Below are 26611 nucleotides of genomic sequence, written 5' to 3' on the forward strand. Positions count from 1 at the left end.
GTGCCGTACCGTAAGGTAGGTATCCACAGATCACAGCTGGCTTCCATTAGCTGGGTTAAGGTCGTGGTGTTATCCGTTAATTAGGTAGGTCTCATTCCCTTCCCATCCCATCCCATCCCGTCCCGTCCCTCGCCCTCGGGGTCCACTGTCGCCCGTACGGTGTGTCGCACAAACACCGACACTGTATCTCGGTTGCAACCTCCAGCCCCGAATGACCTACTAGATGGCTGACGGGAAACACGTTGGAATTCACGCCATAGCCAGCTGGAGGTAGCCATGTTTAGGCTTGTGACACTCGATGGAAGAAATGGAAGCCGCGTTGGCTGCTGCCGAGTTATCGGAATCTGCTTGCCCGTCTTAGCGGGGGCAAGCCCCTTCTCAGATCACAGAGCACGGCAGCAGGCAAGTCAAAGGTCACTGGAAGGGAAGGCCGCCATCCGCTGGGCTGCCTATTGTACAGTGCCTAATGTACCCAAGTTGCCTTCTGTTACATCGCTCCTCCGACACCGAGACGCCGACACCAACACCGACGACTGGCACTGTCCTCCTCGTTTGGCCCTTTGTGACAGTTTCTTTTTTTCTCCCAACTTCACTCATCCCTGACGACAAGCTACTTTTTGCCGGATTCAACGCCGCGCCAGCTCCGCTCCGCTCAACCTAGTCACGACCTACATTGCTCCATTTCGCATTGTACCACACCTCAGCCGTGGAGGAGGCAACAACGGATCCAACCTGTCCCTCTTTTCTCCCATCCGACCACTTCCCCGGGTCGCACAAACTGCCCACCGCACACGAGATTGCCTCGACGCACCAACAGGCGCCAGCCACGAACTACGCACCCGGACACAAGCTACATACCATACACATCCTAGCATAGCAACGCGTCGCATCGCATCGCATCGCATCGCACCACTACCACCACCACCACCACCATCACTGTATCCTTACCCGCGATACACACTCTACATACAGTCATAGTCATGGCCGGCAAGAAGGGAGCCGGTGAGAACAGCAAGAAGGCCGCGGGAAACGCCCGCAAGGCCGAGGCTGCAGCCCAAAAGTCTGCTGCCGAGGATGCGAAGAAGGCAGCCGCTGAGGATGCCGAATGGTCCAAGGGCTCCAAGAGCAACGCAAAGAAGTGAGTGTGTCTGACGCACCCTCCACACGGGGAGCAAAGTGTATGCGGGCGTGAACGCGGCTTCCGAATGCCGCAGCCAACACCGTCGTCCAGGACCGTCACACTTCATGCATACTGTCCCAAAACAAGCCGGATCTCTGTTACCCCGCAAAGAACAAGGAAAGAAACACATGGCACAGGACATTGGCTGACACGCTGTTTGATCCCAGGGAGGCGGAAGCCGCCAAAAAGGCCGAGGCAGCCCGCAAGAAGGCTGAGCGTGAAGCCGCGTTGAAAGAGGAGGAGGCAAACACACCGGGGCGATCCGCGCCTAAGAACGCCAAAACGGCTGTCAAGAAGACCCGCGGACTCGACCTGTCGCAGTTGGACGACAAGCCCAGCGGCTCCCTTGCCGCCCTTAACGCTTCGGGTATTGACAACGCCCTTGATGCTCTGTCGCTCACAGGCTCCTCCGATGCCAAGGTTGACAGACATCCCGAGAGACGCTTCAAGGCCGCCTACGCAGCCTTTGAGGAGCGCCGACTCTCCGAGATGGACGAGGACGGCTCGGGTAAGGGTCTGCGTCTGCAGCAGAGGAAGGACAAGATCCGAAAGGAGTTTGAGAAGAGCCCCGAGAACCCTTTCAACCAGGTCAACGCCCGCTTCGATTCCAGCAAGGAGGAATTGGCGCAGCTGAAGGCCAATGAGAAGAGCAAGATCGAGAACAGGCTTGGTTCCAAGTAGACTCTCTTGTCACTCTCGCCTTCCGTACCTATGGTAGCCCTCCACCAGATCAAGGAGATACACATACCTAGTAGATATAGCACAGAGATGATAAGGCTGGGACTCGACTAGCATCGGTCACCCACCTACGATAAAAATGACATGATTACTCGAATATGCATCTGATCATGAGGCCAGGTTTGCCCCTCCATCACGATTGTGCGAATGAGATCTCTCGCTGTGGTACATGACATGTTATGTCTCTGGCGAACAACTGCTGCCACTGGTCGAAGAGACAGCCTGCCACGCCGTCATCCGTCTGCCACGTTGTCTCCTTGTTTTCTCCTGCCTGAACGGCCACCACGGTGTCATCACCAACGCGGGACCGACATCGCTACATTTTTTGGCGGGGTAGCTTGCCCCTTACGTAGGTGAGGTGGGGTAGGTAGTCACTGTGCTGCCCGCCTTCCTGATAAGATAACATTCTTGAAGCTCTCTATCGCGATAAAGAATACTGGCGGCAGAATATTACACCGCCTTTTTTGACCGCCCTCAGCTGTGCATGAACAAGCCCATCGACAACCGTCTCATAATCCTAACGACATCATTATAGGCATATTTCATCTCATCAGAAAAGAGGCTATTTTACGAATGTCTCATAAAACCTCAAAATGGCGAGTCTAAGAATGGGCAGCATGCCGTCGCTGAGGCGGCAGCATCTCCTGGCCGAATTGTGAGGTTCTTCCAAGTCTCAACCCACGCCCAAGCCCCCTGAAACCGGGGGAGAGGGGGTCAGACACAAATGCGGCTGCTAACGCTTGCTCACAGTGCCGGTCTCAAGCAGGCCTGCCCGGAGGGTGTATTTGTGAGCTTGACGCCGGGAGACCCGATGCTGTGGTCGGGCGTCATGTTTGTGAGGCATGGTACTGGAAACTCATGATGAGATCACAATCAGGCAGCATGCTGAGACCATCATACAGGACCCTACGCTACGGCAATACTCAGATTTCAAATATCATTTCCCGACACATACCCGCGGCTGCCGCCACTCGTGACCTTCTCGACAGACATGTTCCACCCGTTGATCACACCATTAACGACCTACATGTACACCACGGATATCCAGGACAACGGCACAGTGAGCGCAACTGACGCAGAACGCCTGCCTCCCGGCGGCTTCAGCCTACGACACGGATTCCCAGCTTGGTTTGGACGGGGAAGCCGAAGTGTGGCGGGTAGTAGGCAGGCCAGCGGCCAGCAGCAGCCCCCGGCAACGCCGGCGAGAGGCGGTACATCAAGCAGTGCGGCGACGACACCAAGTTCCAAGGCTACGCCGATTGGAGGGCGTCCGGGATACCTCGACACCTCGCGACGGGAGGTTTCGACGTACGAGGTTTTGAGATACATTAGGAGCACGTTCGATGATGACAGTGTGCTTGATTCGGTGCCGCTTGAGGCTGCTGGCAACCCGGGCGCTTGGCACGCATGGCGGACGCGTCAGCGCCAGGCGGGCAATGTCACTGAAGACTCTGCAAAGCGGCCAGTGGAGGCGCAGGAAGGGGAAACTGAAGAGAAGAAGGCCGAGGGAGAGACGGCCGCGGCTGATGGCCAAGACAAGGCTGAACAGCCAGTCCCCGAGGCCGAGCCTGCTGCGCCGGCGACACCCGTCGCGAACACTATCAAGCGGAAGCCAGTGTCGGGCGTTGTGCCTACCCCGCGGCACCCTGGAGAGTGGAACTGGGAAGGAGTGTGGGAGGACAGAGTACAGAAGGGCATCGCGGCGTCCCTTTCGGAGGCGGTGCTGTACGGAGCGGCCAGCGGCGGTGACGATTTGGTGAGTCTTCTTCACCTGGAAAGTGATGAAGCAGCTGCTAACTTGGCGCAGATCAACTTCCTCGCAATGGAGGAAGGCGAGGTGGATTCTGTCCGTGAGAACCTGCAGCGGACGCTGGGAAGCGGCGCCGCGACCCCCGAAGAACGAAATAGCATGCAGGGCGTGCCTGCTGGCGAATGATTCCATGGTTTATGATAGCGACTTCCACCTTTTGTCTCATGAAAATCCTATGCTAGATGACCTTTTCTACCCCTTCCCTCTGCTGTTGCTTGAACGCAATCGCGAGAGATATTTCCACCACCGCATCCAACACCCATAGCATCGAGAACCTCAATAATAACAATCTTCAAACGCCAGCCATTGTGCGTCAGTATCTCATCTCGACTATGGGCCTATCACCAATAGCCTTTGTCGTACTGATTGTTCTCGCAACTGTATCGCTTCCACTGATCTTGTTTGCTCTGCTCTCGCGCTTCGTCTGTCGCAACTTCAGAGACGCGGCCGGCCTCCGCGAGCCCAATCCTCGACGCTAGTTCGGTCTGAGACGTGCCCGTGACGACAACTCCAGCAACAACAGTAGCAGCCTGAGCTCTGGCTCGCGGTTTCTTACGGACTCCTGGCCTGACCTTGAGAGCACTCGAGGACACAACGACACGCCGCCATTGGACCCTGGCATCGAGCTCATCGACTTCGCAGACGTCGTCCGATCGCCATCGCAAGCTTGGCACCCGTCGAGAGAGAGCCGCCTGGTATGGAGCTTTTCGCCGACGAGAATAGACCGGACGGCACCGCAACACCTCAACCGCTCCGAGTGCTCAAGAGATTCGGGCGTCATACTGGAGAGGTCGGAAGACCAGGGAGTGTAAGGGGCGTGAGCGACTCGGACGAGAGCCGCAGCAGTACCCCCGAAGGCCCTGACAGGCCTTTGGTGGTCATAAAGAAGAGAGGAATGCAAAATGGCAGAGAAACACCTGGACAGCTTGGTTTCAAACCGAGCCGTCATCACCGCCCTCCTCTCCCAGCATCAAAGAGTGAGACTTCTCAGCTGAAAAAGCATAGACCCCGCTAATGAAGCATAGTTTTTCCCGACACTGACGACGAGGTTGGAGATGATACGATTCGCGCATCTTACGATGGCAACGACCAGATCGCACCGCTTTTATCTTGCGGTCCTTTATTTTCTGACCCGTTTAGTGCCCGTATGCCAACGAGAGATCCGGCAGTTCTTGTGCCTCGGATTGTGGTGACGCCCGCAGTCAGAGCCATAGAAGGCGATAGGGGGGCTATGTGGATTGCTGTCGAAGTGTCGGCAGAGCTGTGCCAGCCGACCGATGGCACGTTTCTTCCAATGACCCCCGTCTCCAACAATGGATTCCCGGTTCCTGGAACCGAACCTCGTCAGCTTGGAGGTACGTTGAGGCTCCGGAAGATGCCCGTGTGGTGCTAATTTTGGCTCAGATCGATACGGCTGCATATACGATATGGATATCCAACTCATCCCTCTAGGAAATAATTGTATCCTTGAGATCATCCAGGAAGACGAACCGACCCCCAGGTAAAGTTTCGAACTAAGCTTATTGACAAGGGCTAACGAGATTGCAGCATGTTATTTCCGGGATTGAAGGTTCTTGTGCTTGCGCACGTTCACTTCGAGGCCAAGGGACCTATCCCATTCAGGCCAAACGGTCATATCCGGCAACGGTCAGATGAGTTGATCGATGACCTTGAAGATCAGCTCGGGAGCTCGAGGGTAGAGTATCTCCGCATCGTGGTCAAATACAAGCACTCAGCATTCCCCAAATGCGGCAGGTCTGACACTGTTGACGGCGTTGCCGATGTGGAGACCAAGCTGGAGACATCGGCCACAGCCGCACTGCAGCACCTCAACCACAGATCACTTTGGTCTCCGTGTGCAATGCTAGCACCAAATCCCCTCTTTGGCATCATCCACCAGCACTGGCCGTAGGGTACCAAGAAGGGAAGAGAGGTTATAGAGCGGATTGTTCGGCAGCGGACCCCCCCTGATGTGCCGCCCAAATCTCAGCCCAAGCCCAGAATGGAGTATACTTCGCCTACATCCATGCAAACACCACCAACCGTGCCCAGACGGGAATCAAGTCTCGGGAAGGATGGCACGGTAAGGCAGCCGGAAGCTGCCCGCATCGGGTGGTCTGAGCTCCGGCAGCCTTCGGTAGCAGGTTGGCGGAGGAGCCGCGCGGAAGATGGACAGCGCGTCCCGTCAAATGCAACGTGCCCCGAAGATTCGGCCTCCGATGACAGGGATGTCAGGTCTCCGGGAATACTGAGAAGTCCGCGCTCCATGGGGGCCGGGTTGCTCAGGACCTTGGGAGCTTCTGATGACGTGACTGCGGACGACCAAGCAGCTGAGAGCCGGAGCCTGAGAGGCTCATTCCGTGGGCAGCGCGGGAAGCAAACCAGCCGTTGGGGTTGGACCAGTTGGTGGTAGGAGTATGGATTGTTTGCTTTTCTTTGCAGTTTTACGTAGACGCAGTAGTCCATCGCGTTTCTAAACGCTTCATAATTCAACATTGGAGTTTCGTCTCTGACTTACAGCCGGACTTCACATGTGTTTTATACGCTTTATGCTCTTGCTCGCAACGAAGTGGCTGGCCTGTTACATCAAACTTTATGGCAGGACGCACACCCTCAGCCTAGTATAGCTGACAATAGAGTGAGGGTGAGGGCGAAAATGCAAAATTTACCTTGGACAAGGTCTCGAGGTGGGCACACTTTGAACGCATTTACAGACCGTGTAGTAACCTTTCAACTTTTTTTTCTTTGATTGACTTTTTGGTGTTTTTAGGGGTATTTTGCTTTTACGAATTGACAAGCATTTACTGCTGAAGCTCATCCCTCCACGGAATAGAGGTCTGGGCACCCTTACGCTCGACGGTCTTGGCCGCCGCGTGGTTGGCCCTGCGGATGCTCTGAGCAATGTCAAAGGTCTCGCCCTTGGCCTGCGCAGCGACGGCAGCAACGCAGTAGGCGCCGACAAAGGTGTCGCCGGCGGCCGTGGTGTCGACGACCTTGGCCTTCTCCGCGGGGATGAGCTCGGCGGCGCCCTCCTTATTGACGTAGTAGACGCCCCGGCCGCCGAGGGTGATGACGACGTTTTGGACCTTCTTGGCGATGAACCACTCGCCGACGCGCTTCAGCCCCTCGGGGGTGTCGAGGTCGGACTCCTGGCAGCCGGAGAGGATGGCGGCCTCGGTCTCGTTGACGACGAGGTGGGCGAGTCCGTCGTAGGCCTCCTCGGGGAGGCGCTGGGCGGGGGCGGGGTTCAGGAGGACGGGTACGGAGGCGGCCTTTGCGGAGCGCAGGGCGGTCAGGACGGTGTCGAGGGGAACCTCGAGCTGCATGACTAGCAGGTCGGGCTTGGGCTCGAGGGTGTGGGGAAGGGAGCCGAACTTGTCGGCGGTGACGGCGTAGTTGGCTTCCGGGGCGAGGATGATGCGGTTCTGTCCGGTGGGCTCGTCGACAACGATGATGGCCATGCCGGTCTTGAGGTCGTCGCCGACAGTGATGCGGTCGGTGCGGACGCCGTACTCGCCGAGGTGCTTCAGGAGGAGAGAGCCGTACGAGTCGGAGCCGACGGCGCCGATCATGGAGACGGAGGCGGATTCGGAGGCGGCATCATTCGGAGACTCACGGGACCGGGAGAGCTTCGCACAGGCGACGGCTTGGTTTGCGCCCTTGCCACCGGGGGAGATGACGACCGAGTTCGACGTCAGGGTCTCGCCTGGCAGGGGGTGGTGAGGGACGTAAGACGTCAGGTCAATGTTGAGGGAGCCGAGGACGGTGATTTGAGGAGCCATTTTGGGTAGTGAGGCGCGTGAGTGTCGACGCAGATGGTGTTTCGTGTGCGCGCCGTTTTACTTCTCTTCAGGTGTAATCGTTGGCACGATGGACTTGACAGGTTCTTTATTAGACACGTCTCGTCGTCAGTCGGGTCTTTCGACGCAGTGAAGACAATCGTGGTTCCGAGCGAGAGAGTGCAGCTCGGATAACTGCGGGAGTGACAGATAACGGTAGGCGGCGTGATCCAGTGATGAGGGGCAGAAACCAGGAGCAGAGGATTTCGAAGTTTTCCCAGCCGACGGAACGTGGAGAACACTGCGGTGCAGTGCGGTGAGGGGAGGGGACCCCGCCGAGAGGGAGGGTGGGATGATGATGCACTTGGCGGGGCAGCTGGCTGATGGCTGCCAGGTTCGCAGTTGGAAGATGGCACCGTGGGTGGAGGAGGGTGAGGGGCATGTTGGGTGGGCCTCCCCTGAAGGATTGGCGAATGGTCCTCGGGGCTGGGACGCTCTGCAGCTTAGGGCGACTTTAGCGCTGCTGTAGAACGTCTAGAATATCCACAGAAAATAAAAACGCTGTGAAGAATTCGAACGCCAAAGCAGGGAAAGGAGGGATCCACCGCTTTATTTCGTGTTGTGGTGTTGGCATGGAAAAAATCGCCATCTTAGGAGGGGGAGATGGACAGGGGGCTGGCTTAGTTAGATCGTAGATAGGAGCGGCCTTCCTGTTGGTTCTTGCTCGTTCGGTTTCAATGTTTTGAAGCATCAGACTGCAGTGCAAGACTGCAAAATACCAAGTAAGCGTCATTAGCTTGGACATCAACCACTGCCCGCGAGGGCTAGGTCCATACTTTTACCTCGAGTTTAAGGGGCCCTGTCCTGCTAAAAGAGCCGAGCCGAAGAACGGAGCCCACCCTGAAGGTTACTGTAAGCGCATCCGACCCCCTTACCGTCCATGGTTTGAATCCGATCGGGTGTTGCACTCGACGGCACGGGACCTGACGTGCTGACGTCGAAAGGGTCTGGCCTGGTCTCTTTGCCTTGCCCCCATCCAGCGCCGTTCATCTGCCCAGGCGGGATGGATCTGAGATAGACTTGAGGATCCAGACCTTGGACCAGACCCTCCAAAATTCTTCTGTCTTGTCCGAGTCTGAAATGGTTGACAAGTTGCTTCTTGCGAGTGCAGCCGTTCGTACATCTCGACCCAGCGCGACGGACTCGATTTTCTTGCCGCTACCGGCCCGGTAGCCGGGGACAGCCGACCGTTTCCATGTTTCGTTTCGGCCAACACGTGGAAATGAACGACACCACGACCGTTTAGACTTTGGGCGTGCAGACGGCTTTGCGACTTAGACTCGGTTTCTTGTTGCCTCTTAGCTGCTTCTCTTGCTGCTCTTGCTTCTGCCACTGCTGCTGGCTGCTGTCGACGCCGCCCTATCCTGCTCTGCCATGCCATGCCATCCCACGCCACGCCACGCCACGCTGCATCGGGGTGTTAGCAGCTATGGGTCAGGGTCCTTGTTGGTGTGTGAGGTTATGTGTGCGTAAGGCTCCACGGGAGTTGGATTTTAGTTGGGATGAATGACTTGGTGAAATGCTCTAGTGGAGGGGAGCAGAAAATATTTTGAAGGCAGAAGAAAAGGCCCTGGAGAAAGACTACCGGAGACGCAAGAGCTGCACAGTAGACCTGACCTACGTTACCCAAGCAGAGGTGCCCAACGCTCTTTTCCGCTGAGGAAGGTACCTTCCCGTCCTTCCTTACCTGCCTCACTTGCCTTGCCGTACTGCGCCGTCATGCACCGGCCGACGAAGAAGGGAAGGGCCGTGTCCTGCTTGAGCCTCCTGCCTCCTACTCGTTGACAACTCAGACCAGTCTCCCTTTCGTGCTTTCCATTCTCTTAGCGCCGGGTTATCTTTATCCATCATGACCTTTTTTGTTTCTTCGTTATCCTTTTCCACTAAGCCGGCCTCTGCTCTTACAAGTTCCCAATCTTGAGTCCTTTCCGGAATTGCATCTCGATCCCCCAAGACTTCGACTGAAACCGCACACGATTTCTCTCTTACATAAACGTCCGTGAAACGATGGACATCGATCAAAACAGCTCGGCCTGGACGACGACTGCCGCCTGTCTGGCCGTTGTCCTCTTCCTTTATCTTGTCAGGCCGCGGTCATCCTCATGGGGCCACCCGCCCCTACCCCCTGGCCCGCCGGGTGAATTTCTCCTTGGTCATCTGCGTGTTATTCCCAAAGAGAGAACCGCCGAGACGTATGCCGAATGGGCCAAGAAGTACAGTCAGTATCATCCCTCCGGCGCCGTCACCAAGGCTTCGTTATGACTGACACATTTTCAGAGTCAGATGTCATCTATGTCAAATCCCTCGGGCAGCCCATTATTGTGCTCAACAGCGTCGATGCTGCCAGGGATCTTCTCGACCGGAGGGGGGCCAACTACTGCGACAGGCCCAGATTCACCCTCTTTGAGGTGTAAGTTACCCCGAACTCCGTCCGGACGTGTCCTGTCGTCATGCTGAAGCAAATTACCCGCTTGCCAGCATGGGCTGGGGGAAGACGCTGACCTTCCTCCCCTTCGGGCCCCGCTGGCAGATGCACCGCAAGCTGCTGCAGACCACTTTCAGTAACACAAACGTGCGGCAGTGGTACCAACTGCAGGTCACAGAGGCCCGCAAGTCCGTCCACAGCATCATAAAGGACCCAGACAACTGGGAGGTTTCCATGAAGAGGTAAGCCGTGGCAGCGCCCAAACGGCCCTGAACTCTTAACGCCGTCGGCTGACATTTACCAGGTTCGCCGTCGCCATTGTCCTCAAAGTAAGTTACGGAGTTGATGTCCGAGATGACAACGACCCGTATGTAAAGATCGCCGACGATGCCATGTACGCAACTGGCAACGGCGGTGCACCCGCCAACAGCATCGTAGATGTTTTCCCTCCCGGTACGTCCCGGAGTGCTGGATATTCCCAAACCCAGCACTGACAGTAATGCTCGCCGCAGCTCGCCATCTACCCAACTGGCTGGCTAGAGACTGGTCGCTGAAATTTGCGCGAGAATGGGGCTGGGCTATCCAGAAATTGCACAACGTTCCATTCGCCGTTGCTCAAGACGAGGTGGTAAGTGTGTCCTTCGGCTTGTCACGTCGACGCCCGCAAAGCGCTGACAAGTCAAGGCTCGAGGCAAGGAGAACCCGTCCTTTGCGCACACGTTGTTGGAAACGTATAATTCCAACGCCAAGAACGGTCTGGACAACGAGTGGTCACTTGACGATATCAAGGGGGCAGCGGGCGCCATCTTCATCGCAGGGGCAGACACGGTAACTGAGCGCACCGACGATGATACTCAGACCGAGTAAGACGCAACGCTGACATGAGCTTCAGACCTGGGCCACCATTGTTGTCTTTGTCCTGAACATGGTCCTCCATCCTGAGATTCAGCAGAAAGCTCAGGCATTAATCGACCGGGTCGTCGGGCAGGAGAGACTTCCGACCTTATCCGACAGACCATCCCTCCAATACATTGACCACATTGTCCAGGAGGTGTACAGGTATGTCAGACCAGTTCGACTCAGGAGCACGTGGGATGGTTGCTGAAGAAGAAACACAGATGGTCTCCGTTGGCACCGTTAGGGATTCCCCACAAGTCCCTTGAAAACGATGTCTACAACGGCATGTTCATCCCTAAGGGGTAGGTTCTCTGCCCCTCTTCACCACCACCAACCTCCGCGGCCCGAAAGGAAGCTGCATGCTTCTAGAATGAAAATGCCAACTGCTTTCCCCAGGTCCATTATTTTCGCAAACTCCCGCGCCATGACTCAAGACGAGAGGATATACCGGGACCCCAAGTCTTTTAATCCAGACCGATACAAGCCGCCCTCTGCTGGCGGCCATGGTGAGCCTTTGCCCCTTGGGCAATTTGGATTCGGTCGTCGAGTTTGTGTTGGCCGTTTTCTGGCAGACAACAGCGTCTGGATAGCTGCGGCCACGATGCTAGCCACTCTCAACATTGGCAAGAAGGTCGGACGAGACGGCCAAGTTATCGAGCCAGAAGTGGTGTTCACTAATGGCGGTACCTGGTGAGTGCCAAGACCCATATTCTTCAGGGGGAATCCGCTGATCTGATGTCAAACAAAGCCACCCAGAGCACTTTGAATGCTCAATAACGCCGCGCAATGAGAAAGCAGCAGACTTGCTGCGACAGTCCATCTCTTCTTGAAGAGCTTAGCAACCAACAAAGTGAGGCGGTCTAGCCTCTTGGAGCTGGTGTACTAAGCTTTTAGGCTTCCGGTTGATGAAACCGTGCGCGGCCTGCATCGAGGGGGGACCTGGATGCTCGGGTTACGTTCTCTCACTGAAGAGAAGGTCCCTTGCGACAGCCAAGTCAGCTTCAGGCTCTCGAGGAAGGAACCTGAATCAAAGACGGCTGTTCTACTGGCCGAGACCGAGACATGAGGGAGGATGATTTCGGATGTCCCTTTGACAACCAAGCAATACCAACGTTGCATTTTCAGAGACAATTCCAAGGAAGTGCCGTCCACATCAACATGTAATACGGACGTAGGGATCTCCACCGTTTTTCCTGCTCGACAGTCCTGAAATAATGGAACCGTTGTTGCCACAAGAGCTTGCCGAACTTCGCCGGTTGGCTGTCGATAAATCCTGAGCTGCATTCCCTAGCTGGAGCTGCAGCTATACCAAGCCTGCATCCAGACCAAAGATGGCTTCGAATCGAGGGTCTGGATTTGCATTCGAACTGGACCCGATGGAAAAGCTCCCTGGCTAAAGGAGGGGTTCCCGCTTGGCCATCGACTTGAGATAGCCCACGTTTGGGCCGCCCCATGTCAATCTCTTCTTGCATGACGTTTGTTGTCTCTACCTCTCATGGGTTTTCTTACTTCTTCACTTGTTGCTCTTCTCCTGTGCCCTATGCCCTATGCCCTCGTTTTGAGGCCGTTGGAGAAAGGGAAAATCAACGGGCGTCGTTGAGAGTCATGCGCACAAACGGTCAAAGCCATCCATCTTATTCGTCCAGTGTCAGGTCATCGCATGAGCCATGTCACCCTCCCTTAAGCGTTGTCGCCATCTATGAGTGAGGGAAAAAAACGTGGCAGCAGACGGGGGAAGGAGAGTGCATGAGCCGTCATGACAGATTTGCGGCCGTAGCAAAGCGTGAGCAGGGAGAGCAAGAGCAGCTGCGCTAGCGGAGTGACTTCCGCGGCATATATCGAAACATAATGGTTGATCGTCAACGCCGGCGACGCCAGAGCCAGAGAATCGTCCTTCCTTCTTGGATTCCGGCGCCCTATCGGTGGTCGCGATGCTAGTTCCGGGGGGTAAGCTGAGCCGCTCGCTCTAACGACAGGGTTACGACTCGTGGGATGAACTGGCCCAGGAGGGCAGCATCTCGTGCATGGGGTGAGATCTTGGATCGTTGTGTGACGGCTGAGATCTGGGAAATTTGTAACAGCGCCAAAGACGCCGGGTCTTCTAGACCGTCTAGAAGCCGCGATGGAAGGCACACCGCATGGGACCACCACCTCAATGAAAAAAAGTCATGAGCCACGCCATGTGGAACTAGGATCAAGCCCCTTTGGCTCTTCATTGGGGGCTGGAGTTGGGGGCGCAACGTTGGCCGCCATCCGCCCTCCCAATTCCATAGAGTAGCAGCCGGTTTTTCGGTTTATTCCCCTAAAAAGGGACCTCTGACTGCGACTTGCATAACAAACTAGAAGCCAAGAACGACGGTAGAGAAGCAGCTAAAGATTCATGACAACGCCGCCCAACTTTGCGCGGTCACATCGCCGATATAGGACTTCTATTTATGAGTCTGTGTGTGAGTCCCTTCGTCTCGTGGGAAACGGCGGAGGTGATTCAGAATTAAGAATCACACCGACGGTCCTTCACCGCAACGTAGGTAACTTCAACCAGCACCACAAAGTTCAGCCCCGGCTCAGCTTGGCCCTTTTTCCCAGGCTTGGGCTGGCTCCCCACGGCCGCCGAAGGAACCCGCAACCCGAGTTATTCTGCCCAGGGCCGGGTGCTGGCCCCGGCGCTTCCCTTTCTTATCAGCTCGACGGACTTCCCGGAGACTCGAGAGTCCATTTTAAAGCAAGAAGCAGCCGCAGCAGCAGGAGAATTGCAGTGTAGTAGGGCCGACGGAGGCGGCCGGGGGTGGCGGCGGCGGCGGCGGCAGCAGCAGCAGCATCCGCCATAGCTTTTTTCTCCGCATGTGGTGCCCTGTAGAAGTGTAGCAGGTAGCTGTAGGTAGTAATGAAGCAATTACCAAGCCGAAAACTTTGACAGCTCCGGACCCTGTCGAGACATGACGCAGATACCCGGCCACGTGCAATTGAGACAAACCGACTCGAGGGCAGCAAAGGAAGGCAACTCTTGACGGGGTGCACCGCAGGAAACGACGACAAAAAAAAAGGGGGCGACGGGAGAACAATTCCAGAAGACTCTCCAGGTTTTGGGATGTCGCGCAACGACAACAGGTTGCGCAAGCCTCAACGGCTAGTGCGCAAGACGGCGCACACACTTTCAGGTAGCGATAGCGGTGGAGGAATGGGCTGAAGAAAGCCCGGCCCGGCAGCTAACGAACGGTAAGAATCAGCCCAAGATTCGACACCGGCCGGCGTTTGCGGACTCTTCGTCGATCGTCGTGCCAGGCGGGTTCCCCCCTCGTCTGCCTAGGGTTCCCAGGGTTGCTTGCCTCCAAAAGCGGCGAACCTTGCATCACTCCAACACATGCTAGAAGCTTACAGGTGAGAAGGGAGGGAGGGGTCGGGAGGAGCTTGGATGTGTTTCTGGTGCAGTGCTACTCAATATTGTGCGTGTGTGTGAAGAAGATTTGTCTCCCCCAAGTAATCCCCCAAAATTCCATCTGATACTCGGTCTTGGCTTCTTACTCTTCTTTCTCTGAAGTGCTTAACTCTCGCTCAATTCGAGCAGGACTTCTGCTTTGTGCCCGTCCGCCGTCTGATACACGCCGTACACTGCTACCCCTCATCAGCAGCAGCTCTGGCCTTTCCCCTCTTATCCCCCCCTATCCTGTTTCGTGCTTGACGAACAAACCCCCCACTTGGGATGCTTGGGATGAGTTGACGAAAAAAAGTCGTGGATTGTGAAAACTGCAATTGTGGAAATGAGATATAGTGGACGTGGAGTATTGGCATCGGTATATCGCAGGAACGTCAGCAGCCTGCGGCTTCCTTCCCCCCCTCGCCTGTCAATATTTCCACATCCATGCCGCCCCATCCAACCCCCTTGTCCCGGTAGACCTTTCCGTACGCTTAACCTTTGGGGCGAAACGGTGTTCTCGAACCGTGGCTGCGGGGGTTGGGATCGTCATATCAAGGAACGACCTTCGACGTTTTTGTAGGCATAACGATGACTCGAGCCGTTTCGGAAGACGTGAGCTTGCATACGGGCGAGTCGTAATCCCAACGTTAAATATTGTCGTCAATCTGAACGACAATTGCCTCTCTTCGTATTGCACAATCCGTACTGGTCGACGAGACAGGTTTGTCGACCTGTTCCCCATCGTCCCATCTATCTCGACTGCTCCGCGCATATTCTTGGTTTCATCCAGACGTGGCACTCATCCAACAGCTGTCAGCTCATCACGCTCCCCCCAACCGAGTCCGCCCAGACATCGAATTCCTTTAGATATACTGGGCTGCCGGGCCGAATCCGCCGGTCGTCGATCGCTTTTCCATTCGCACACACGGAAACTCCCCCCATCGGCCGTGTCTCCAGGTGAACTTCCAGTCGATACCAGCGGAGATTTGTCCAAGCAAACGTTTGGAAGGTACGATCCACCATCGAGGCAGTTGCAGTCGGTCCTGGAGAGGAAGTTTCGACCAGCGGGCCACTTGCCTTTCCAAGTTTGGGGTCTTGGAAGCACGTCACCCTTACATGTTATCTTCCGCCGATCCAGTCTTGCGTATCTGTCCTGAGTTGCCGCCGACTGCTGATTGCCCGACTCCTCCCCCAACTCCGAAAGTGGCGTACTGCAGCGCGTGGTCCAAGACGAGGAACGCAGCCCACACGTCGCCAAATAGCAGTCCCGGAGATTGAATGACAGAAGAGCAACAAAATCGCGCGCAGACAACGGCGATCCGGCACCCCTCATCGTTTGTCTCGGAACATCCGCTGCCATGTCCTCTCGCACATCCTTATCGCAGAAGGAGAAGGCTGAGGCATACGACATGGAGAGCCAGTCTCCGGTTTCCAAGGCCAATGGTGGCATTACCGAGCTGATGGCCGTCCAGGACGGCGAGGCTCATCAGAAGGGCAGCCGCCAAAATCCAAAGTGGTTTCAACGGCTTCTCGACGCCGGTGTAGAGGAGAATGGTATTCGACCAGTACCCATCGAAGAGCGAACCAATGAGAACTACAGCAACCTCTTCACTGTCTTCTTCTCTAGCTTGCTTTGCTTGCTTCCGTGAGTTTTGCACTGTGTCGCCGACTAAATCGGAGGAGAGACTGCTGACAGATGGTCGATAGGATTCCCACCGGAGCGCTGGCCACCGCCCAGCTGGGCCTCAGCCTCAGAGATGCGTCGCTGGTAATCATTTTCTTCGCGGCCTTGACGATCATGCCTCCGGCGTTTATGGGTATCGCAGGCTCCTATACTGGATTGAGACAACTTGTGCAGGCCAGATATTCGTTTGGGTGAGTCGGTATATCCTGTGCACACCTGACACACAACTGATCGTGTGGAATCAAGATATTACCTTGTTGGTGTCCCCCTTCTTCTGAACGCTGCAACGGTGACTGGGTTTTCTCTGTCCTCTGCGATTGCTGGAGGACAAACCCTCGCAGCTGTGAACCCGGGCCACATTGATGTCAAGGTTGGAATCGTCATCACGTGCCTCGTCAGCTTCGCTGCCTCTTTCATCGGATACCGAGCTCTCCACATGTGGGAGAGATGGCAGTGGCTCCCAAGTCTCATAGCCATCGTCATCGCGGTAGGACTGGGAGGGAGGAATCTGTGGAAACAGGCTGAGGTGCCATCTGCGACCGCGTCGCAGATTCTAAACTATGGGGGTCTGATGGCCGGTTACTTCATCACATTCGGTGGGATTGCCTCGGACTTCACGGCATATCATAACCCGAACAAGACAACCAAGTGAGTTCTAAGCTCTAAAGGTTAGTCGACGTACTAATAAGATCAAGATTCCGGATATTCTCATACATTTACCTTGGGATCTTTTCTCCCTCGGTACCCCTTCTCATCTTGGGTGCGGCAATTGGTGGTGCGCTCAACAACGTCCCGGAGTGGAAGGCAGGATGGGATGCCTACGGTATCGGTGGCGTCATGGCTGCAATGCTGGCGCCTGCTGGCGGTTTCGGGAAGTTTCTACTTGTGGTCCTCGCCCTGACTGTCATCGGCAATATCGCGACTTCCATGTACTCAGTTGCGCTATGCATGCAGATGATGCTGCCAGTCTTCACCAAGGTACCACGCGTCGTGTTTATCATTGTCGCCCTGGGTATCATGATACCCATGGCTATTCGCGCTGCTGAAGCATGGGCCGACTCGCTCGAGAACTTTTTGGGATTGATCGGATATTGGGCGGGCTGTTTCGACGCCGTCATAATCGAAGAGTTGGTCATCTTTCGACGCATGAAATACGACTCCTATGACCATGGCGCATGGAATGTCGCTCGCAAGCTGCCTTCTGGGTTTGCTGCGATCGGAGCGAGTCTATTGAGCTTCGGGTTGGTGACACCAGGAATGGACCAAGCGTGGTTCACAGGGCCGATTGCGAAGACGACTGGGGACATTGGGTTCGAAGTCGCGTTGGTGTTGACAGCCATATTTTATGCTCCCCTGAGGTGGCTGGAAATCAAGTTGCAGGGTCGGGTTTGAGTCCGTTGGACATGGTGGTGGAACGGGGGCCCAGGGTAGGATACACCCAGTCAGGCGAGGTATGGCAGACCGACTTTCTTGTTGATGGTTCGAGGAAGCAGTGGCATAATTCGGATTGCAGGACCCTAGCACGATAGAAGAGATTCGACAGTTATCAAAATGATACCATTTCTTGGGCGTTCAGGCGGGGTTTGCTTCGGCGGCCTGCTCCATGGTGACTACCAAGCTCAATTCCCTCCCAAGTCTCAGAAGCTTGCTCATGGCTCCAGGACTGTGCAGGTCGGCCGATCTTTGAGGCTGCCAGACGTTAGCCAAGGCTATGGAACGGGAACAAACAGCTGCCGGGCTTGTTACCTAGGCGTCATGGCTTAGTTGCCCGCACAAGACCATGTCTTCTCCGAATTGATGCCACGCCACGCCGTTGAGTCGAGCGGCGGGTACTGGAGTTCCATCGGGGCGCTGAACTCGGTCGGGGGACACGACGACGCCGCCACGGCCAAGCCATGTAGGTGCCACAGTCACAATGACGGTGTCTACAAGTTGCTGGTAGTCAGGATGGAGAAGGGAATTGATGACTTGTGCCCCGCCCTCGATCATTACGCTGTGCAAGTTCTCGGCATGGAGGGCAGCCAGGATAGATGGCCAGTCGAAACTTGGCTTGGTTTCTCGAGAGCTGAGGAGAATGAATTTTCCGCCATGGGCCTCCAAGATGGCTTGCCTCTCGGGGTTGATACCCGTTTCCCCGACGAGTATGTACGGCGCCAGTCCGTTGCCTGCGCGGGCAACTTCGAACACTTTGCTGTGCTCTGTGAAGTTCCAACGGCCGCGAGGGTCTAGAACAATGGGCCTCGGCTGGGCATCAAGATTTGCACCATCCATACGACAGTTCAAGCCCGGATCGTCGGCGATGACTGTCCCAACACCAACGAGTATAGCGGCATGGTGACGACGCAGATGGTGGGTCATCGCCTTGGACTCAGGACCCGAGAGGCGTGTTCGCACGCCGGGAGCGAGAGAGAGGGAGGAGTCCAGTGAGGTTGCAAAGGTAAGGGTAACAAAAGGGCGGTTCTGAGTTTTGACTGACTGGACAGCAGAACCAGACCCGGAAGGTAGATGCGGCGCGAGCCAGGCGGCGTCGGCGTCGGGAATGTGTAGGGTTTCTGCCATGCCTATTGCTGCGGCCTTTTGGGCCGTCCAAAGAAGTTGAGTGGTGGTCCCAGAAGAAGCCGTTGTACAAATTTGTGCAATTTGGCAGCTCCCTGCGTAGCGCAAGAGCAGAAACTGTGGCAATTCGTGTACTGACCAGGTGCCCCTAGTCGTCTGAAAGTCCAGACTGGCGTCCCTGTTCAGACTGCCAATAGAGACCGCGTCAGCCTACCTATCAGAGGGCAGGTAGACAACACAGCAGATGAATTAACGGTGTTCCGCCTGTCTAGGAGCGGGATGGTCTGCTGTTGCGATGTTGCGACTTGGCAACGGTTTCTTTCCCAAGGAGTTGTGGGCGAATGAGCCGCTGGAGTTAGTGGTCCGGACGAAGTTGAGCAAAGCTCCCGGAAGCCTATAACCCGCAGGTGAATCCTTCCCCTTGAGTATCTATGACTATTCCCAAGAAGCACCAGGATGGCTTCGGATGACTCGAAGTTTATGTGCCTGCCGGGGAAGAGCTCTCGCCAGGTAGGATGGCAGGGCACGAGACAGAGTGCGGAGTTGACGGAGGGCGGATGGTCGGAAGAGGACGAATCTGGCCCGCCCTGAAGGAGGCAGTGTCCAAGGATGCTGCGGTGAGGTTTTTCAGATGACCAGCCAGAAACAAGGCCGGGCGAGATGTCGTAACAGCCGCGGTGATGGATGTGTACCGACAAGCCGGAGGCAGTAGGCGCACCAAACAGGATCAGAGTCAAGATTGAAGTCAGGAGACAGATGTCGACGCCCTGGTGCTGACTACGGTAGGTAGCTTTGGGATCTGCAAATTGTGGACGCGTCCTTTGATGTGATTCGGATGGAGGGAGGGCACGTCCTGTTGGAGAGCGGAGAAGTGTCCGCGGTGATAGACCTTGTTGTAACGACGTTGAACCGGGGCGTGACCGGGACGTGGAATAGTCAAACGAAACGCACGCCAAGTCCAGAGGTACGTGGTCTAATGACTGTCGAATTGGGCTCGGTGTTTGCTTCGACTTCTTCCACCGATTGGTACTCTGTACTCAATCTGCAGTTCAAGTGGCGGCAGAGGCTCGGCGATTGACTCAGAAGGTCCGCAACGTCTTGTGTCAGATGGTGCTTTTTTTTTTCTCTCTACTCCGTCCCCCTTGCTTCCTGACGAGGGTCGTGAAGCAGCGATTGTGTGCGAGATGGAGGAGGATGGATGGAGGGATAGATGGATGGTGTAGGGCAAGGACGAGACGCGGATCCGGACGATCAGACCAATGCCTAAGGCGACTGCAGGCAAGTGCAAGGCCAAATGCAAGCGCAAGTGCAAGTGCGAGTGCGATGGAGGGTAGTTGCAGTTGCAGATGGTGATGGTGATGGAGATGGGCAGGTACAAGTGCTGGTGCAAGTGGAGGTGCAAGTGCAAGTGAGGGTGAGGGTGCGAGGCAGGAAGCAGTCACGATTGGACGAGAGACCCTTCCCAACTGCCCGTCGCTCTCGCCTCAAAAACCGTTGCTTCCTTCCCATTCCAGTGAGAGCGGCCAGTCTGGTGGAGAGCGGCGGGCGGCGGCCCCGCTGACGATGCAAAGTGGACACTGAAAACTGCCACCGGGTTGGACAATGGCAGCTGAAGGTCGGATATTTGGTGCAATAGGGGACCTTGGAACTGGACATGACTGAGGATGATGTGACTGACTAACTGCTGCTGTGTGTGGTCTGGTCTGGTCTGCGCTGGTCTGCATGGCAGGTTGGGTCAATGTCGATGCGTGCGCCCTTTTGCCTTTTTCTTTTTTCCCCCTTTCGTTTTTTTATTTTTGCCCCTGCTTGTCTTCTCCAATTGTTTCCCCTATTGATCCGTCTTGCTTTGCCTTCCCCTCCCCCGTCTTTTTAGTTGAGAGTCAGTCAGCCGTGGCCATCACTTAAGTTGGTTGTTGCCAACTTACATGGAAGGTCACAGGCTAAAAAAGCACAAGGAAGGCAACGTACCCAGGGCGGGCCTACGTGCTACATATTAGCCGATCGCCAACTGAACGTCGGGTCCATCGTCGTCTAAGTGCTCGCTTAACGGCTGCTTCAGATGCTGGGAATGCAAGAGAAAAAAAGATGTCAAGTGGCATTTGGTGGCATTGCTCGTCCTAATCCGCCATCTCAAGCGCCCTTTTAGACTTTAGCCTCTCACCGACATGAGGTTGACGTCCTGTTTGCCTTTTCCGATGACCTCGTTCATCGCCCTGCCCTGCCCTGGCCTTAGCCTGCCCAGGCTCTTGTCCCCTCCCCTCCCCTGCCCTGGCTTTAACTTTCATGTCGACACCTCACTTACACCACCGCAGCAAGCGTACTTGGGACATACTTTTGCCCGACTACTGTTAGCCTGCTACTGCCTTGGTGCCCCTCATCGACCCCCAACCCCAAGTTGTAGTGGGGTTGTAAGACTTGGTACGTCGCATGCGAGTCTTTGTCGCTCCGGGCAGGCAAATCCGCATACACGGCACCTCTAATTGCACTGACCACCCCCTCTTCACCCGCTGCGGGAGGGAATCCCTTAGGGCGGCCGCGCTCGTGGCCATGGGCCAGGATCTATCTATGCCTTCCAGGTGTGAGCACACTGCTATGCTACGCAGTACTCACGATGCTGGTTCCTGATCTGTGTCTCTTTGCGTCTGACAACAAGCGCGCGTTGGGTTGGTCTGAAAGGTAAGAGACGCCGCCATACTACCTACCTACCTACCTCCACCCCCAATCCCCGAAGGCAGAGAGAGACTTTTCCCATTTTACCTTTTCCTCTCCTGCCTCAAGTACTTGCTGGCTTTGCTAATCGCTTTGCTTTCCATGTCTTATGCCCACCACACCTGCAGCAGCGGAAATCCCATTTCGGGACTATTCCGCCGGTCTCTCGCTGAAACTCCCCGGTCACGCTTTTTGGTCGCTATTACTCTTCATTCGATTCGTCACTTTTACCAAACGAAATACGCCCGTGATGGCTGGCGCATGCTCACGATCGATGCCTGGTCTGGCCTTGGCCAGGCCTTGTTACGAGACTGGACTGGGCTCTTGGAGGCGGCTGCTGTCACTCTGTGCTCTTGACTGAGGTGCATTTTGCAGCTGGACCCAGCATGTCCTGCGCCCTGGTACTGGGGCGGGCTGGAAGAGCGACTTCATGTGGTTACAACGCGACGTAGTCACCGCAGGACAAGCAAGTTACATGCGCAGGAAACAGAACCCAACTGGGCACTACATTACGCAGACCGAAACCTTATCTCCGACTTCCTCATTGGCGCCTCACTTTCGACTTCCCATAACTTACCTGCGGATATTGCTGTCCTAAAATATCTTGATCTCGTACGAATCCCGCCAACTTCCGCCTCCCTGACTGCTTCTTCCGATTGGCCTTGCCTGTCCCGCGCTTGGTTCCTCCCATCAGCTGGTGTCGCAATTCCGGGTCTCCCTTTCATCGAATTCCCATCCCCCCTGGCCTCCGACAAGTGCCTACAACACCCAGATTCGGGTCATTCAAGCCACTGGCGCACACCACTATCAACCTTTCTTCTCATCTTCTCTCCTCCTGTGTGGGGAGATTCTACCTGGTTGCACTCGCGAGGAAACCTTAAGAAACCTTACTGGGCTACCCGCTCCTTGGCCGCGTCCACATACGCCAATCTCTGTCAAACGGTCTGCCCGCGAGGTCATCCTTACTCGGTTTGAGGCCTTGCCCGCGCACATCCTTACTCGAGAAATCAGGCCATCTGCCCAGCTATTTCCGTGAGCCATGCCTCGTGGTCTATTATCAGTCCAGAGCCCTGGGCAGCTAAACGCCGAGATTGCTTCAAGACTACGCCGTCGTTAACCTCTACCGGGCGGGCGCACTTGAGCAAGCCAACGTTATTGGGAGGCGTCCGTGTCTTCAGTGCAAATGGCTATTTGCGCGCCTGGAAGAAGCAGCTTGACTAGTTTTCATATCGTCAAGCAGCACACTCCGATGGGCGATGCTAGCCGTTAGGTTCAACCCATAAGAGAGGCTAATCAGGATAGATACGATGTCAAATAAGCCCCAAAGGCCGACCTGACAGCGGGATTTGCCAGCGGCGATCTGCAGGGGCCTCTGTCTGCAGTACGCCTGGTGCTAAGGTAGCCAATACCGCTCTGTCGCAGACTACTCGTGGGGCTGGTGCGACCTAGGGCATCCGAGGCATCCTGAAGTTGACCTGAAGACGCACAGCATCTTGTCCCGAGACATATTCCTCATATCCGATTGCATCTGATCGAACGAATGCTTCGGCCAGCAGCACCCCGAGGGACCAGGCGGTCTCCGTCGTGTCTCATTCCTGAGACTGCCGAAGAAGACCAGTTGCCCAAGCCGCCACTCTGCCTAACCACCGGCACGACGCAAGTCTGTCTGTCTGTCGGCTGGGCACAGGGTTGGGAAAGCCGCAAAACAAAGATCTGACAACCACATACTGCCGAAGACACAAATCTCTGCGCATCTGGAGCTAGCGATTGCCGGCCGCGGGTGATGGCGTCTTTGCGCGCCAGTTGGCCCCAAATCACCGCCTCTTTTATCCAGGGATGTGACCACCTGCCACCCGGCCGTTCCTTCGCACTCTGATAACCCCATCCCTTACTGCTGAATCTTGTTGCCATTCTGCGCCTCTTTTTGCCCGCAAATCCACCTGGCGGAGCACACAACGTTGGGGACGAACCCACAACATAACGAGCCTGACTAAGTTGGATATTCAGAAGCAGCATGAGAAGCAGTCTGAGACATACACGCTGGCCTACAGACTCAGGCTGACGAGATCGCCGGGCGAGCTTTCCAAATCCACAACACATCCCGCGTCTTCGAGGCAGAGTGGTGTTCGAAGGCAAACACGGGATCCTGGCTCGGAAAAGGGCCGACGCTTTATGGTGTTCAACTCGAACCCGTAGCAAGCGGTCAGCCCTGGCCAGCTAGCGGTCATCGACGACGCCTGTGCGTGAGATCGGGGCTTGCTTGGTCTGATATTTCCCACTAAGGCCGCCTTTTGGCTGCGCAAAAGGCGAGCGTTGGCCAAAGCTTACATCTGCCCATTCCCAGAGGGCATTGCACTAGTGTTTCGACATTCCGGTGACATCCTGAGATCTGGCCAATACCCGAATGGGTTTGTTCACTTTGAGTTGCAACATATCGCCCATAGCGGTGGGGGGAAGTAGGGGGGGCAGACCAGATGCTCAGGACCCCAGCGCCGCTCCGGCAGGCAACTTGACGATACGTTCCCTTGCCCAGTCTCTCGGATACGTACCGCTGCGCTGTACACCTATTGTCAGGATGTCCAAGATCAGTATCTGCGCAACCGAAGGCTGGTAAATTGACCTGCTCAGTGTCATCGGATGCAAGGGCCTTCTCTCGGTCCAGGTTGTTCGTTCCATCTTAGTAGTAACAGACGCCACAGACAGCGTACTAAGGAAGTGGAACTACACACATTTATCACACTTGATGCCCATCCGCCCACGACATGGCATCCGTTCTTCACGATCTTATCCCCTTCACCGTAGACTTAAACACCAAAGTCTAGCCATTCCTTTGCTACTTTCCCGCCCTTCTCGCAACTATGGGAGCCATTGTTCAGAACTCCCAGATGTATCCGAAGGTCTCCGACCCACCTTCAACCTTCGGAGCGACCGCCCGACATCCTTTCTCGACGGAACCCACTCCGAAGGATCCGTACACCTATCAGGTTGGATTTGGGAACAGGTTTGCCTCGGAAGCCATGTAAGTTGGGCTCGTGAGAATGTCATTCGGGGGGTTTTGGAGGCTGACGGGAGAAGTCCTGGAACTCTCCCACAATCGTGTAATGCACCGCAAAAAGTCAAGTACAACTTGTATTCCGAGCAGCTGAACGGTTCAACATTTGTTTCGTCCCGAGAAAACCTGCAGCATGCCTGGTTCTATCGTATTTTCCCCTCCGTGGCACATGGGAACCTGACGAAAATGCCGCGCAATCCGGATGTGAGTAATACCTCCAAATTTGCTGGTAGTCCGTTGCCCCCTGACTCTTTTGCCCGTGAAGATCGAGTCAAGATTCACATCTAGCAACGAAAACGTTGATTTCATGCCCGGTGCGCTGTGTTGGAGGGCATTCCCGATTCCTGATGTCGACGGGCCATCCGTGGACTTTGTTCAGGGGCTGAAGACGATAGTCGGGCACGGGGACCCCATGAACAAGGAAGGCCAGGCTGTGCACGTCTACACATCAAACGCCTCGATGGGAAATCGCGCATTTTGCAGCAACGATGGGGATATGCTCATCGTCCCTCAGCTTGGAAGACTTGACATTCAGACGGAATTCGGGAGGTAAACTGCCCCCGGGCCCTGGAAACGTGTGGCTCTCGCTGACTTTTGCACAAGAATGATGGTGCGGCCAGGAGAGTTGGCAGTTGTTCAAACAGGCATTCGCTTCAAGGTTACACTACCAGACGGAACTGCCAGAGGCTGTAAGTATCCCTCAAAGGTGTCAGGTCAAAGATCAACTAAATGTCGTAGACGTCCAGGAGTTGTTCGGAAGCCGTTACGAACTCCCGGAGCTGGGCCCCTTTGGAAGTAACGGCCTGGCCTTGCCACGAGATTTCGAGTTCCCCATCGCCTCTTTCGACATGGACAACTCTGAGTGGGAAAGTACGTCGGAAACCCCCTAAATTCATCGCAGCCTAGGCTGACTAGAACTCAGTCGTGTACAAATTATCTGGAAAGTTGTGGTCTTGCAAACAGAGCCACACACCGTTCGATGTGGTTGCGTGGGACGGCAAGTATGTTGATCGACTTATTACCCCTTTTTTCGTTTTCCTTTTTGGATAGCTCTTAACTCCGGCGGCAGTTACGTTCCGTTCAAATACGCCGCCGAAAAGTTTGTTACTGCAGCTTATACAGACAAAGACCAAGCCGACCCCAGCCTTTATACCGTCTTGACGGCCAAGTCCAAGATCCCCGGAGTGTCGGTGACGGACTTCATGTTCTTCTGCCCCAAGTACTCATCAGCAACCAATACCTTCCGGCCTCCGGTATCCTTCCCCCGACCGCTTCTGGGGCCTTCCGACTAACTTGACGCAGTACTACCATCGTAACATGGCCACCGAGGTCGTAGGAATTGTGTATGGCGATTACAAGGGCACGAGTCGCAACCTAGAAGCAGGCGGACTAAGCTTTCAGTCGAGTTACATGCCTCACGGTGGTAGGTCTCGGCGGTCCTCATACATATCGTCACCCACTTACACGAAGAGCAGAAACACACGAGGCCTTTGAGAAAGCTACGACAAGCGAGTTAAAGCCCCTCCGTGTGGGCGAGGGCTTCCTCGGTATGTGCGGCGCCAGTCCGTCTCCGAATTCCATGGCTAACGTGCCAATACAGGATTCATGTTCCAGATCAGCACGCATTGCGCAATAACACAGTTCGCCTTGGAAAGAAGTGGCGTCTTGGAGGGTAAGAAAAATTACCAGCGTGTGCATGTGCCATGTTAAACTGCTGACAATGGACAAACAGTACCTCCAGCGTCCCTGTGGGACTCGATGCAAGGCCACTTTTTCGAACACGTCCAGGAGGTGAACGAGGAGTTGAAGAGACGGGGACTGCCAGTCCTCGGATCAACGACCCAGTGATACGACTTTGCATTCCTCCCATAGCGATTCTCGTTTTCCATTTCTCATCGAGCAGCGTAGCGAAGCGATGCAAGCTTTTCAATGGACGGCATTACAAGCGATTGGGGTAATAGCCCCTTGATTGGGGTCGCACGGTTGCATTCTTCTACATAGGGAAAAAAAGCGGAGGAGACAGTCGAGGCCATCGGGCCAGTGGTAATTGCAGTGGATCATTTTTTGAAGATAGATCGTACTGAATTGAACTGTGACCGTGATTTTGCGGGGAATTTCTGGTATTCAGGGGGTTGTGCGGACGCGTTGGCTGAAGCGTGGAGAAGCGCAACTTAGACACGGAAATTTCCAAATCAGTCATGCTCATCCGATATGGTGTAGTGGCCAACATGATGCCCTCTCAAGACCTTGAGTGGTTAGGCATAGCCCCGAGTTCGATTCTCGGTTTCGGAACATTTTGGTTTTTG

General features: G+C 55.4%; 7 protein-coding genes across 7 annotated transcripts; 6 read left to right on the forward strand and 1 right to left on the reverse strand.

The window, feature by feature from the left end:
- Positions 1–980: 980 nt before the first annotated feature.
- CGGC5_v003973 (Coiled-coil domain-containing protein 124-like protein) lies at positions 981–1861 on the forward strand (the record flags this gene model as incomplete). The annotated part of the gene is made up of 2 exons (XM_032033231.1): positions 981–1138; positions 1348–1861. 2 exons carry the CDS (start codon positions 981–983, stop codon positions 1859–1861), a joined length of 672 nt encoding a protein of 223 aa, XP_031887734.1.
- Positions 1862–2511: 650 nt separating this feature from the next.
- CGGC5_v003974 (Protein crossbronx-like protein) lies at positions 2512–3854 on the forward strand (the record flags this gene model as incomplete). Its single annotated transcript, XM_032033230.1, has 4 exons — positions 2512–2573; positions 2669–2763; positions 2821–3674; positions 3726–3854. 4 exons carry the CDS (start codon positions 2512–2514, stop codon positions 3852–3854), a joined length of 1140 nt encoding a protein of 379 aa, XP_031887735.1.
- A 1168-nt stretch (positions 3855–5022) lies between these two features.
- On the forward strand, positions 5023–5640 carry CGGC5_v003975 (uncharacterized protein; the record flags this gene model as incomplete). The annotated part of the gene is made up of 3 exons (XM_032033229.1): positions 5023–5083; positions 5133–5229; positions 5277–5640. 3 exons carry the CDS (start codon positions 5023–5025, stop codon positions 5638–5640), a joined length of 522 nt encoding a protein of 173 aa, XP_031887736.1.
- Positions 5641–6529: 889 nt separating this feature from the next.
- On the reverse strand, positions 6530–7510 carry rbk1 (Ribokinase; the record flags this gene model as incomplete). Its single annotated transcript, XM_032033227.1, has 1 exon — positions 6530–7510. One exon carries the CDS (start codon positions 7508–7510, stop codon positions 6530–6532), a length of 981 nt encoding a protein of 326 aa, XP_031887452.1.
- Positions 7511–9574: 2064 nt separating this feature from the next.
- COX2-0 (Cytochrome P450 monooxygenase COX2) lies at positions 9575–11719 on the forward strand (the record flags this gene model as incomplete). Its single annotated transcript, XM_066151214.1, has 11 exons — positions 9575–9785; positions 9845–9977; positions 10046–10234; positions 10297–10445; positions 10505–10620; positions 10677–10820; positions 10885–11051; positions 11111–11191; positions 11286–11395; positions 11462–11579; positions 11638–11719. The coding sequence occupies 11 exons, from the start codon at positions 9575–9577 to the stop codon at positions 11717–11719; spliced, it is 1500 nt and encodes a 499-aa protein (XP_066009312.1).
- Positions 11720–15662: 3943 nt separating this feature from the next.
- Positions 15663–17380, forward strand: fcyB-1 (Purine-cytosine permease fcyB; the record flags this gene model as incomplete). Its single annotated transcript, XM_032033224.1, has 4 exons — positions 15663–15949; positions 16012–16179; positions 16235–16636; positions 16684–17380. The coding sequence occupies 4 exons, from the start codon at positions 15663–15665 to the stop codon at positions 17378–17380; spliced, it is 1554 nt and encodes a 517-aa protein (XP_031887558.1).
- Positions 17381–24111: 6731 nt separating this feature from the next.
- Hgd (Homogentisate 1,2-dioxygenase) lies at positions 24112–26153 on the forward strand (the record flags this gene model as incomplete). The annotated part of the gene is made up of 11 exons (XM_032033222.1): positions 24112–24272; positions 24329–24509; positions 24571–24854; positions 24909–24994; positions 25044–25175; positions 25228–25306; positions 25375–25558; positions 25608–25728; positions 25781–25852; positions 25906–25977; positions 26038–26153. The coding sequence occupies 11 exons, from the start codon at positions 24112–24114 to the stop codon at positions 26151–26153; spliced, it is 1488 nt and encodes a 495-aa protein (XP_031887449.1).
- Positions 26154–26611: the final 458 nt, after the last annotated feature.

This window comes from Colletotrichum fructicola (genome assembly GCF_000319635.2).
Source record: "Colletotrichum fructicola Nara gc5 chromosome Unknown KSG_Nara_v1_contig02, whole genome shotgun sequence".
NCBI lineage: Eukaryota > Fungi > Ascomycota > Sordariomycetes > Glomerellales > Glomerellaceae > Colletotrichum > Colletotrichum fructicola.